At 36.5% G+C, this 12,120-nt stretch overlaps 1 protein-coding gene across 2 annotated transcripts in view; it reads right to left on the bottom strand.

The window, feature by feature from the left end:
- The window catches only part of TDRD9 (tudor domain containing 9), a 68,169-nt gene that overhangs the window by 23,623 nt on the left and 32,426 nt on the right, over window positions 1-12,120 (bottom strand). Inside the window, exons 8-18 of one of the 2 annotated variants that reach the window (XM_040558765.1) lie at window positions 10,790-10,893; window positions 9,071-9,129; window positions 7,120-7,174; window positions 6,881-6,965; window positions 6,168-6,225; window positions 5,434-5,538; window positions 3,883-3,980; window positions 3,277-3,408; window positions 2,407-2,569; window positions 2,259-2,322; window positions 1,146-1,209 (exon numbers count right to left, since the gene is read on the bottom strand). In XM_040558765.1, the coding sequence (XP_040414699.1) occupies window positions 1,146-1,209; window positions 2,259-2,322; window positions 2,407-2,569; window positions 3,277-3,408; window positions 3,883-3,980; window positions 5,434-5,538; window positions 6,168-6,225; window positions 6,881-6,965; window positions 7,120-7,174; window positions 9,071-9,129; window positions 10,790-10,893 (987 nt within the window). The remainder of the gene's footprint in view (window positions 1-1,145; window positions 1,210-2,258; window positions 2,323-2,406; window positions 2,570-3,276; window positions 3,409-3,882; window positions 3,981-5,433; window positions 5,539-6,167; window positions 6,226-6,880; window positions 6,966-7,119; window positions 7,175-9,070; window positions 9,130-10,789; window positions 10,894-12,120) is intronic. The other variant, XM_040558766.1, reaches the window with a different exon arrangement.

Consider the following 12,120-nt stretch of genomic DNA (forward strand, 5'->3'; position numbering starts at 1 on the left):
GAACACAAGTTTAGTAATATAGCTTTACTTTTAATATTCAATTGGGTATTAGGCAATATTTGTTCACAACTAGGACAATCAGACAGATTGCCCTTACACTTTGCACAGTCTCCCTCCTCTGAGGTTTCAAACTCTCAGCTAGATAAAACCCTGAATAACCTTAACTGATCTCACCACTGAACCTGCTTTGAGCAGGTGATCAGACTACAGACCTCCCGAGTTCCTTTTCAACCTCAATTTTCGGATTTTAGTCTCAACGTGGTTCTTGCTCAGATGGTTCCTAGGCAGATAAGAATAACCTTCACTCTTAAGAGCATTCTTGCTCTGATTTTGTTGAAGGTTCACAAGAACTCTGGGTCTTCTTTTGCTCATCTGCAAGCATACCCAGTGATGTGGCTGCAAAATCTAGTTTTAAGAAAGCATTACTGAAGGTCTGAAAAGGGTGGCTGGGTCATAGAAGTGTTACAACATGCAAGAAAATTGCAAACATTCTGTGATTCAAGTGACTCATGTTAGTAACTACATTTTGCTTACTGATTAACTACTATTCGCTCTGTTGGAAGTGACAAGACATCAATTTGATAGTATGTGGAATTATACAGATACACCTTTTTGGTTGGAAAGGATCTGCCTCCCCAGGTAAAAGAGCTCTTTCATGGAAAAGATCACAGGGGGTCAAGAGAACCTAACTCTGTTTCATGTCTTGCTTAAAATTTGCTTCTACCTCTAGCAAGCAGAGGTCTGAAATAATGGTGTACTGCTACTCTTTCTCTCCTCTTCACAGCGTTTTCCAGCCACTTAGTAGAACAAATACCTCAAAAGCCAAAGGAGATCATGAAAAGTAGGAAATATACCCAGAAATTGAGCGATGCAACTTGTTTTAGCCCATTTCTTGCTGCCTGCCTTTGGTGCAAAGTTGTGCAGCTCCTTCACAGCGGTAAAATTTGACTTATAATTGATACTAATACTAGTAGTGTTATATAGTGCAAGATACCTATTTAGTAATAATCTGAATAATTAGAAGGCTAGGTATAAAGTTTTTAAGAACTTCAAAGCAAAAACACTCCACCAATCATACAAAGGCAAAGCTTCTCACCTTCCAATGAAACCCGATAAACTGAGATCACACAGAAAATAAGATTTACCTTAAATGCATTCACAATTGCAATACAGTCACTCTTACTATTCCCAGAAAAAAACAGTTTGCTCCTGGCAGTAAAAACAAAAAAGAATTATCAACAATAGTCTTATTCCAATGTTGAATTTACTATACAGCTACACTATTAGCATTTTCTAGTACATTAATAAACAAGGTCAATACATTTATTGTAATTATTTTTTCCTTATTCACATTTCCTTGCCGATAAGCTGTGTGGGCAGAATAACAAGGACTGTATTTTTGGTATTTATTTTTAATAAACACTGCCACATGTCCACATCAGGAAGACAAAGCAGAAGAATCAGGTCTTCCACACAGAAATGGTTGAGTTAATTCTGTGATACCAGTTAGTTCATGTAGCAATATTTCAGTACTTCAGCTGCTCTGGAAAAAGCCTCTCTTTTTTCTGTCGAAGTACCAAAAAGTACGGTGTCCTGGTTTCAGGTAGGACAGAGTTAATTTTCCTCCTAGTAGCTGGCAGGGTGCTATGTTTTGGATTAGAATGAGAAGAGCGCTGATAACATGCTGATGTTTTAATTGTTGTAGAGCAGTGCTTACACCAAGCCAAGGACTTTTCAGCTTCTCGCTCTGTCCTGCTAGCGAGCAGGCTAGGGATGCAGCAGGAGCTGGGAGGGGACAGACCCAGGACAGCTGACCCAAACTGGCCAAAGGGGTATTCCATACCATCTGACGTCATGCTGAACAATATATAGGGGTGGCTAGCCGGGGTGGAGGGGTGGGCCGGCTGCTCGGGGATAGGCTGGGCATCGGTCAACGGGTGGTGAGCAATTGCATTGTGCATCACTTATTTCGTACACATTATTACTATTAATACTATTATTATTATTGTTATTCTTTTCCCTGTCTTAATAAACTGTCTTTATCTCAACTCACAGGCTTCACTTTCCCGTTTCTCTCCATCCCGGAGAGGGAGGGGGGAGGGTGAGCGAACGGCTGTGTGGTGTTTGGCTGCCAGCCGGGCTAAACCACAACATACAGTTAAACTCATGACATTAAAAATGACATTTTATGGTTAGCTTTGCCCTCTGCTCCCAAGTGTAGCCAGGAAGACATAAAACATCAAGGATTATTATAATACCTGTATCCATCAATGTACTGTTTGAAAGGCACTGCAAAAATATTCCGCAGAGAGAGTGCTGCAGCTACAACAAAAAACAAATCAAAATGAAAACCTGGAAGTTATTTGTTTTTATAGAAAGTTGTTCACGTGTTCTTCTTTCTGTTACCTATAATAAGGCATTCTTCTAAACACCCAAAGGTATGTCCAAGGACTATCAATTTTCCAAGATGCAGATCCACTGGCAAATGTAGCAATACTCTTCCCAAATAAGTCAGCTCACCATCATGTGGATTTTCTTCTGCTTGCACACAAGTTGTAAGTGCTCCCAGCTAGAGAAATTAAAATTATTTGTAAAGGTTAATCAAGTAAATCTAAGACTGGTTGTTTCTTGTTCTGCTTTCTTACAAACCCATCTCAAAGCAATATCAATTAGAGCCATATCTAATTAAGTTGACATCCTTAAATCAATTTGAAGAATCTAGTATTTCACAGCTTTTACTACACATCCAGTATATACACAACCTATTGTATACAACTGTCACCTCTTATGCACTTTGGAAATGAAGTAACTTTAATGCAATTGGCATTCTACTCCATACTGAATTTATAATTGAAAAGCAAAATCACCAATTCCCCCCTTTCCACCTGCATGGGGATGTTCAAACTGATGATCAAACTGATCATAAGGTGTAAGAGTGATTTTGCTACTGATTAATAAACAATTTCACCTATGGAGCTCAAGTTCTCTAACCTTTTTCCTATTCTTTCTCATCGCAAATGTTAGTTCACAAACAGCATAACTTCTCCATGATTCTGCTTTTAATCCCCAATTAAATTATAATCCTCTATAAATGAAGCAACTGCAGAAATTACGCCAAAGAGGATGGTAACCAAGTAGCAGCCAAACATGACAAAACATTCTCTACACACAGTTCTTATCTTAGGTTCCAATTAAGGTTACTACTGCCTTTTAAGTAACAAGGAATACAGTACGTTTTGATTACCTTGATTTTAACAGCATTAAAAGAATACCTACCTCTTTCAGATGAAGGATGGTACGTTCAATGTCACTTAAATTGGGTGGAGAAAGAGCTGTTGCCAACAAGGCTTTTGGTTCCCCCATATCAAGCCTTTTTATTTTTAACACTGTAGCTCCCAATGGACAACACTGAAGGGAAGATGATGCTATTGTTACTTTTTGCTAAGGTGCATAGTTAATGATTTAATTTATGATATAATTACTTTTTATCTAAAAGTACATATATACACTTTTAAATATGGTAGATATATATAGATACCTATATATACGCAAAAGTATATATAATTGCTTTTTATATAAAAAGTAATCCTAAATTAAGTTTATAGTTCAGTAAAACCTGAAATTAATTTTGCTTAACTAAAGATATTTTTATTTTGAATAGAATGTTATTTTCTAGAGTCATATCCATTATACTGTTACAATGCATCCCCCTCGTACAAAACAACATACGGTCTTTATCAACTATTTCTCAAATTCAATTCTATTCAGTGGTACAGCTACTAGCTGCTATTTAAATATTACACTCTCTTCAGGCAAAGTCTCTGCTACATCCAAACACCTAAGAAAAAAACAGAAGTCCTTTGTGTCTCCCCAAATTCTTACCAATATCTCAGGTACTGACTTCTCTGGAATACAGTCTCTCCAGAATTTCTTGTATACAAGCCTGTAACAATACCCATTGGAAACACGTCCAGCGCGACCTTCACAGAAGAGCAAAACACTAATTTGAAAACTGCCCAAGTCCAATAGTTCAAAAAACATGTCTACAAGCTTTCTGGACAGCTGTACAGCATGCAACAGCCGATGCTGCAGACTGACCAGTGTTTTGCTCTCTTGCAACAGCTGGGCCCAGTAAAGACTCTCTCCTTTCCTACATATGCATCAGAGTAATTTTGCTTTCATAGCAGCTCTAACAAAATTTACTTACTGTACATTTCACCCAAATACCTCTTCCACATAGATGCAGATTGGGGGTAGTTATTTTTCTTTCATCCATTTATCTCAGTTGAACAGATGAGACATCCTGCTCTAAAATACACTTCCTCAAAACCAGGAGAAGGCAAGTCCTACCAAGTCTAAATCTAATACAGATAAATATGTCAGTGCAAGTTTTGGCATACCCTCAAACTGAAGATCCTATATGCAGAGTCAATAGGCTTTGAGTTTATAGAAATACACAATGAGCACACTTGGACTTCCTACTTCACTCTACAGCTATCAAAAATCTTCTATAAAACAACAATTACATATTATGACAAACAGCAAAATATTTTTATGATCCACTACTTATAGACAACACATTGATTTGAAAGTCTGTCTTCACAATTCCATACAGCATTCACTTCAACAAACTAAAAGGTACTCCACTCAGTGGGATACTCCACCGGAGTGTAAGGCCACATTTTTAAGTCATATGCATAAAAAAAAAAATCTAAGTCTCCTGCTATACAAAATGCTGCTGCTACCAGTTGTATATTGGTTGGATGTCATAACCAACACTGACCCAGAACCAAAATGCTGTGACTGTGAAGTCATCATAGGTTTAAAACAAAATGAAGATACTTTTATATCTAAAGATGTCACTTATTTATTACTCGTTTCCATTGAAACTAAAGACTTTGATATCAACAAGCACTAACTAGAATAGGTGATACAAGTTCTCGTTTAACCTTGTGCTACAAACACTGGTATACACTGAAGACACTGCTGTAGATCTTTCACTAACTTGAGCAACAGATAGACATGAAAGAATCTTTTCCTGCAGAAAATCATGAGTAGTCAATACCTAGCAGTAGCTTTCTCCCTTTAAAGAAAAAACACACAAAAATAACTATTAAATAACAAATCCTCGTAAGTTTTATGGCCCGTTAATTTTAGTATTTTTCAATAATACACAAAACTTACCTCTGTAAAAAATAGTTGAACAAAATATAATATAACCAATATAATATAATAACCAATTATATTATTCAACCAATGCATAACCAATTTTAATATCCTGACATGGTAAGGAATAAAGTAAAGTTTCTATATGAACAACTCATGACAAAAATCATCAGTCCTTTACACTGAGTAAAGAAAACTAAAATGTAACAGAATTCTTCATCAAGGTTAACTTCTAAAATTCCTTTCCATTCCCTCTTGCCATCTTACCTTTTCTTTGATAACAGTTTGTTTTAGATGCCCAGCAAAGTCTCAAACTTTGGTAATTAGTTTCCTCATCACAAACCAAAGTTCTAATTAAGCAGAAATCTATCACTGCAGTTAAGAAAACAAAATCTTAATATTAAGAAATAATTCATCCTCACAGCAGTGTAATAAATACTGTTGATTTTGCGTTATCAGAAAAGGAATGTTTCATTCATTGACAAATCCATTATTCTCTTCGTTGGTTTTCTAACAACTAGAACCAGGCTACTGAGAACACTAATAGTACTACAAATAAATTTAAGCTTCAATATAATAAGTGTCAAAGACGATGAGCTTTAAAAGGCAATCATTCTGCATTTAGATATTCTACATTTGAGTTTGCCTAAACAGACACAAGTATTTAAAAATGAAAATATATTCAGAATGTGAATAAAAAGCTTCAGGTACTTTTGTCATAAGGTATGATTCTGCTTGTTACTGCATCTAAAATAAGGGGTCTTTTTTCCTCCAGCAAAGGATTAAAATTAGCACCCTACTCAATAGCTGTACTATTTGTCCATATATCCAGGTTTAAAACTGTTTCCTGTTGTAAAAGAAAGAACTTCATAGCTGTCAAAACTGAACTCCAACTTAAAGGCTTAGTGAAACGGTGACGTGTTGCAAGAATTAGGCAAGCACAAGTAAAGAAGACATTACAAATACAATGCGCACACAGTTTCAAAATTTAGAAGACTTACCATACTTAACATCAGGAACCGTTACGGAGCTCTCAGCTATGTTTGTAGATAGAATAATCTGGGTTTTGAAGCAAGAAAGGAATAAGGAATGAATAAAGAAAAACCTACTTACCATGTCTACATGAAAAAATCCAACCCGATATGAAATATAATTGTGGTGTAAACAATCATTCTGCTCTGCATGTGAAAGAACAAGCAATACAACACCAGGAAACCTTCATTTTCTTTTCCTCATAGCAGAAAAGCATAGTGAAGTAATACAGTGTATGACAACAAACTTGAAGAACACGAGTATTTCCTTATGTCTCCTCGTAACAAAGTAACTCAGTATTAGCAAGGATAAAAAAACCAAGAGAATAACCAAAACGGGGGGCAAAAAGCAGGACAGAGACCCCCCCCATACGGAAGCATTCTGCTCTGCTGTGCCTCTGTCATACAGACAGAAGAATCAACATGCACAAACTATCCTGAAGGATAAAAGCAGTGTCACACAGTAATTTAAGTGTAACTTTCTGTTATTTCTACATCTCTTGAGGTCTAAATACTAGTTAAAGCAATAGCTTGGTAAGAGCAGCAGCTTACATCCTAAGGAGGAAAAAAACAGAAAAAACCTGCTTTGCCCTCATGCAGTTAAGTTTAATTGGCACAGTTAATATTCTTCATAGCAAAAGGATTTACACACGTAATAAAAGTAATGATTCAACAATATTTACTTTTCTGTAGCCAGGAACAGGAGTCAAAAATACATTGCTTTGTTCCTCTAATGTCACACGTGAGTGGAGTGGGTACACCTGCCACCTAAAGAAAATGTATTAAATATTTAGCGATGCAAGAATATAAAAATTTGTTATACTTCTATACTAAGTCACCTGCTGTACTTAGGACTCTCATAGATGAGGGATTCATGTTCAAGTTTAATCAATCTGAAATAAATAAATGTGGTTTAACTTACCTTTTGTTAAACATATTTGTGAGACATGAGTGCATACAGCTTATTTCATTCAAACCTAGGGGAAAAAGTAATCAAGAGTTTTCTTTTTAGTGATCATTAACAACTAAAACCACTTCTTACTTCCACTTAAATTCTTAACTCCCATCTGTTCTGTGGGAGTTCCACTGCCCGTTCTTTGACTAGCACAATAATGAATCTGTAGTCCAAGCAATTAATTAACAAAGCTCTAAGCAAAACACCTTTAGCACCATAGACAAAAACATACAGAAGATAGCATTATTTACAGTTTATTATTACATAGAAAAACGTATCTGATCATGAATGAACTAGAGCATGTAATTAAAGATATAAAGAAAAGACAACACCATGATGTGGAGCTGTTTGGACTCAGCCTGCCAGACCTACTCAATCCCACTAAGTACTGCTTGACTATCTTGCTGTTTAATGCTTCCTACTTGCCATTCTGCCCGATTACATACTTGAGTAAGACATCAGTGCTTGAATCCAATTTGTTTAAAAATAATTAAAAGAGACTTCATCCATGATTGGCAGAAGTAGACTGTGATTACTAGGCTATAAACAATATTAACATTAATTACCTACTAGACACAGTAGGTATTATCTGCTGACCAGTTCTGGAAGAGATGAGAGCTCATCAGGACTCCAGCAAAAAAAGCGATGCCAACAGGAAAAGCAGATCTTGGAATGAAAAACTGACTAGTGACAAAATCTGGCAAACACACTAAGGCAATATGGAGAGCAGTACATTGAGAATTGAAAGAGAAAACAAACAAAGAGGTTGACATGAGTAGAACAGATAAAATTTAGGACAGTAACAGCACAATCCTTTGAAAGAAAACTAAAGCTTTAAGCCATGAAATTCCTGCCATCAGCAGGTATGCGTGAAGAACAGAGAAATCAGGCCATCCCCATCTTGTGCAAGCTCCTGAAGAGGATGTCAAACTATTGTTGCTTTTATTTAGCTCACCAGCTAGTCTTGCAGAAGTGTATTATATTACTTGAAAGTCTAGCTCAGTGATGAATCAGTCAGTGCAGCCTAAGCTCTTTTTCCATTTTTTTTCCCTGTAACGAGCCTGAAGAACCATACACCAAAGTATATACTCAAGAAACAAAAAGTCACCATGTCAAGTGCTCCAATGAAAATGCCAGAATTAAGACTGGTTGTGCAAACTTAATGTAGCCCACTGGGAACACGTGTGTGTACACACACATATATAAATACACAAACATATATATAATCTGTTAAAAATACAACTGTACAGTTAACATGGCTCTTTGTATCACCTATTACCAAGAAAGAAAGGAAGTAAAGGAAGTGGAAGTGCGAAAATAATTTCAACCTAGAACAAAGGCTCAGAGTACCAGAGGAAGTCTGAAAGCACACCATTCAAACACTAAAATGAGAGACCAGAAGCAACAGATTGTCTCCTTGTTAATGGCAAAATGGAACGGGTCCTACAGACACAATGAAGTAACTCCTGGCTATCAATTTTACAGAGAGAGTAACTGAGAAAGATATCTCTAACGCCATTTAGCTGGCAGGGAGCATCCTCCACTCAGAGACACACTGCAAGTGAAGTATACCTCTGTGCTGGTGTGCTGTCTTTCCAGCACTACTGCTGGCATGCCTACTCCTAAGCTTAGCACACGAGGGAGATTCAGAAAGATTTGCAGAGTTGTGAAGTCCTGGTAAGGACAGACATCACTGTGCCCACGGAAAGAGCTGCGCCTCCCAGCTCCAAGGTGCCTCTCCCCTTGAATGTGCCCAAGGGTCTTCAAAGTTTTCATGGATGTGCACGCTTGCTAGTTGAAGGAAAACAATACCTGAAATCAACCAGCCCTGGTTAAATGCATTTAACACAATTGGAAGAAGTGCCAGGAGAAAGCATGTAAAATGACAAATAAGGAAGCTATTAAGACCTATACTCACCTGGTAAAAACACTAGCACACTTCCACGCTCTGATGGAAGACTTGAGGTTTTGTTCTCCCTAACAAGAACATCATTTCATTAGTTTTTACAACCTCAAGCTACTTTATTACCCCCAATATGTTTTACCTTGAAAGAACAAGAAAAACTGACTATATTCTGTAACATGTATTATTCAAACTTCCTCATGAAATGGAATTTAAAACATTTAAAATTATGTTTTCTGATAAAACATATATAAAAATTGGAACTACATCATTAGGTTTAGTTTTGTCTTCAAAGCAGAAGCATTCTTATTTACCAATTAAATTTATCCAATAGGTTACCCGAGATCTTAAAATGAAAAGGCAGTACAGTACTAGCTTATATTCCATACAAACTGATTCAGTAATTTCTCAGGTATACATAATGGTCTTGCATTTTAAAAACAATCACTAGATTCCTTTAACTAAGGCCTACTGTGCAAGAGAACTAACCATTATCAAGAACTATCAAAAAGGTCATGACATTAATCAAAAACATCATCCTCTAAGCTTATCAGTTATGAGCCAAGAGGCTAAAATCACCTTAACATAATACAGAATTTTTATTTTTTAATAGTAATCATTCCCGCTGTAATTTTTTTTTTAATGAATCTTCGAAGTCTTCACTCTCAAACAATATAATGAACGGAAAGTACAATTTTCATTGGAGGGGAGTAATGAATGTTCATAATAGCCCTTTTAGTATTTGAAAGCTGAAATGCTAATGTCTTCATGCTTGCTTGTAAAAGGTAGCTTATTAGTAAACAGTAGTTTACATTTGGCTATTCTGAACTACAGTAAAACAGCTTCATTGAAAAGATCAAAAGGAATAGTCAAAAAAGCTTAGAAGACATTTATAAATATATTGTAAATAGTGTCTCCTTCTAGCTATGTAAGCTATATAAACATATATATTTACACTAAAGTTAGTGTGCACACGTGCATAAGTTGCTGCCAAATTTATCCCGTTTATAAAACTCCAGCAACACTTGTACTTTGGTAACTGCTTAGGTCAGCTTATGCAACACTTTCTTAAAATTTCAAAAACTTAAGTAAAATTTGAAAAAATTAAGCTTCCAAAACAAAATCATTTCTTCAGCATACGTTTACCAACAGTTAAAATACTTGGAACCAAACCCTACCCCTAACAAATATCCATCCAGTGTTAAGACTAAAGTTGCAGAAGCTACTTTACTATATTTTGTAGAAACTAAAACATCAATTTACAAGATGTAGAGTAACACAGAAAAAAAAATACTTATTTCAAAAGACAGTAGAAGAAAGCACTAGATAAACAACCAGTGAAAATTAATGTCTTGTTTATATTCTTTTTTTCATGGCTGAATGTATGCATTATTTCACAATACAAAATATTTATATGAAGAATAAAACCACAACTGCTGTAAGATTAAGCTCTGATCAACAGCAAAAGATACAGTTTCTGTATGAAATGGCTGGCTTGAATAGCCAGTAGCCAAAAGTGTATTTCAAGAACACAGGACATTCAGTAAGACGTGGAGTCTTAATATAACCAGCCAGAGTAGAAATCACACCAATATGTTAAATAAAAGCAGAGATGCATAGGAAAGTGAGGAACTACTAAGAACCATGCTATACAGGCTGCTCATGTCTTGTTCCCTAATTTGTGTCTCATGTCCCCAAAGGACTGCTGGTAACAGATCTTGAACTGTATCTTACCCATTGCACTTCATCTCCAACTGATCGAATGACTGAATCAAAGACACTGCTACCTCATACATTTCCTTTACTATCACTGGCTTCTCAGCTCGTTGAGAAGGAAGCTGTGTGGAGAAGGAAGCATAAGGTTAACACAGCAAAACAGGCTGAAAGAGTCTGACTTATATCTGAAGTGATCCATCAAGTGCTTTTCAATTAAAACTGATGCTGCACAGAAAATGTACAAAACAACCTAATCTCGAGCATTCATTGCCTTCTAAATACATATTTTCCTTCCAGTGTCCTACCATTCTAATGCTAGAATAATGCTAGAAAATTTACTTTTGATATTTACTTGCTTATAATGAGCGCTAGCCCACACTTCAGCTCCTAACTTTTGCAGTACCTGCTTCCTATCCAGACGTAGCAAGCATGCATGACTAGTCCCAGGGCACAAAAACAGGATGACAAGGAGGAGAGGAATTTGTATAAGGAAGGTACAGTCCTTCCCACAGGTTTCTACTTGCAGTCAAGTAAATCACAGACCTCTGCTGATCCAACAGAAGGAAGGGATGACATCCAAAGGGACCTGGACAAGCTAGATAAGCAGGCCCATGTGAACCTATCCCTTCTTGAAGCGGCTCACAATAAAATCACAAAAGTATCACCTTTTGCTTCTGCAACTTCAGTCTTCATCTTTCCAGCTCCTAGCAGGACAGCCTGCTTGTAAAACTACATCACGTCAACCCTAGGTCACCTTGATACTTGGAGAAAAACTGCTTTTCTGAAAACCTTGAGAAAGTTATCTTTGTTGTGGTAGAAGATGGACTGGAGGATGAAAAAAGCAGTCTATGAGTTTCTCTACTTCTCTACTCCTCCCTGAAATGACCCACCCAGGCAGAATTTCCAGGTGTACCACTGTCAACCCCAGAGCTTCTTAACTGCATTTTACACTCTCTCTAGTAATGTTTTTCCACTGAAGCCTGATTAGTCCATGGGAAAACAGAAGCAGTAGTTTTGTTAAGGAATACTTTTTTTTCTCCAATATATGCAACAATCTAAGCAATTTTATATTTTCTGGGCTGCTCAAACACTTTGTTTTTAGATTATCCATGCTTTAAAAATTGTCAAATTTGTCTTTTCCATTTCGTTACCTATTGTACCTTTAGGTATTCTTTAACATGACAAGGCTGTCACATCACTCTTAATAAAAGGTAACAACGTGAGAAAGAGCAAGTCCAAAAGCCCAGTCAGAACTGACTGAAATAATACAACATAATCGGGATTGCTTTTGACAGCAGTTCACTACCTTTCATCTGGACTCTGACTTCAGTTCCAGGGATGTGAAGGAG

This window comes from Cygnus olor, chromosome 5, assembly GCF_009769625.2.
Source record: "Cygnus olor isolate bCygOlo1 chromosome 5, bCygOlo1.pri.v2, whole genome shotgun sequence".
NCBI lineage: Eukaryota > Metazoa > Chordata > Aves > Anseriformes > Anatidae > Cygnus > Cygnus olor.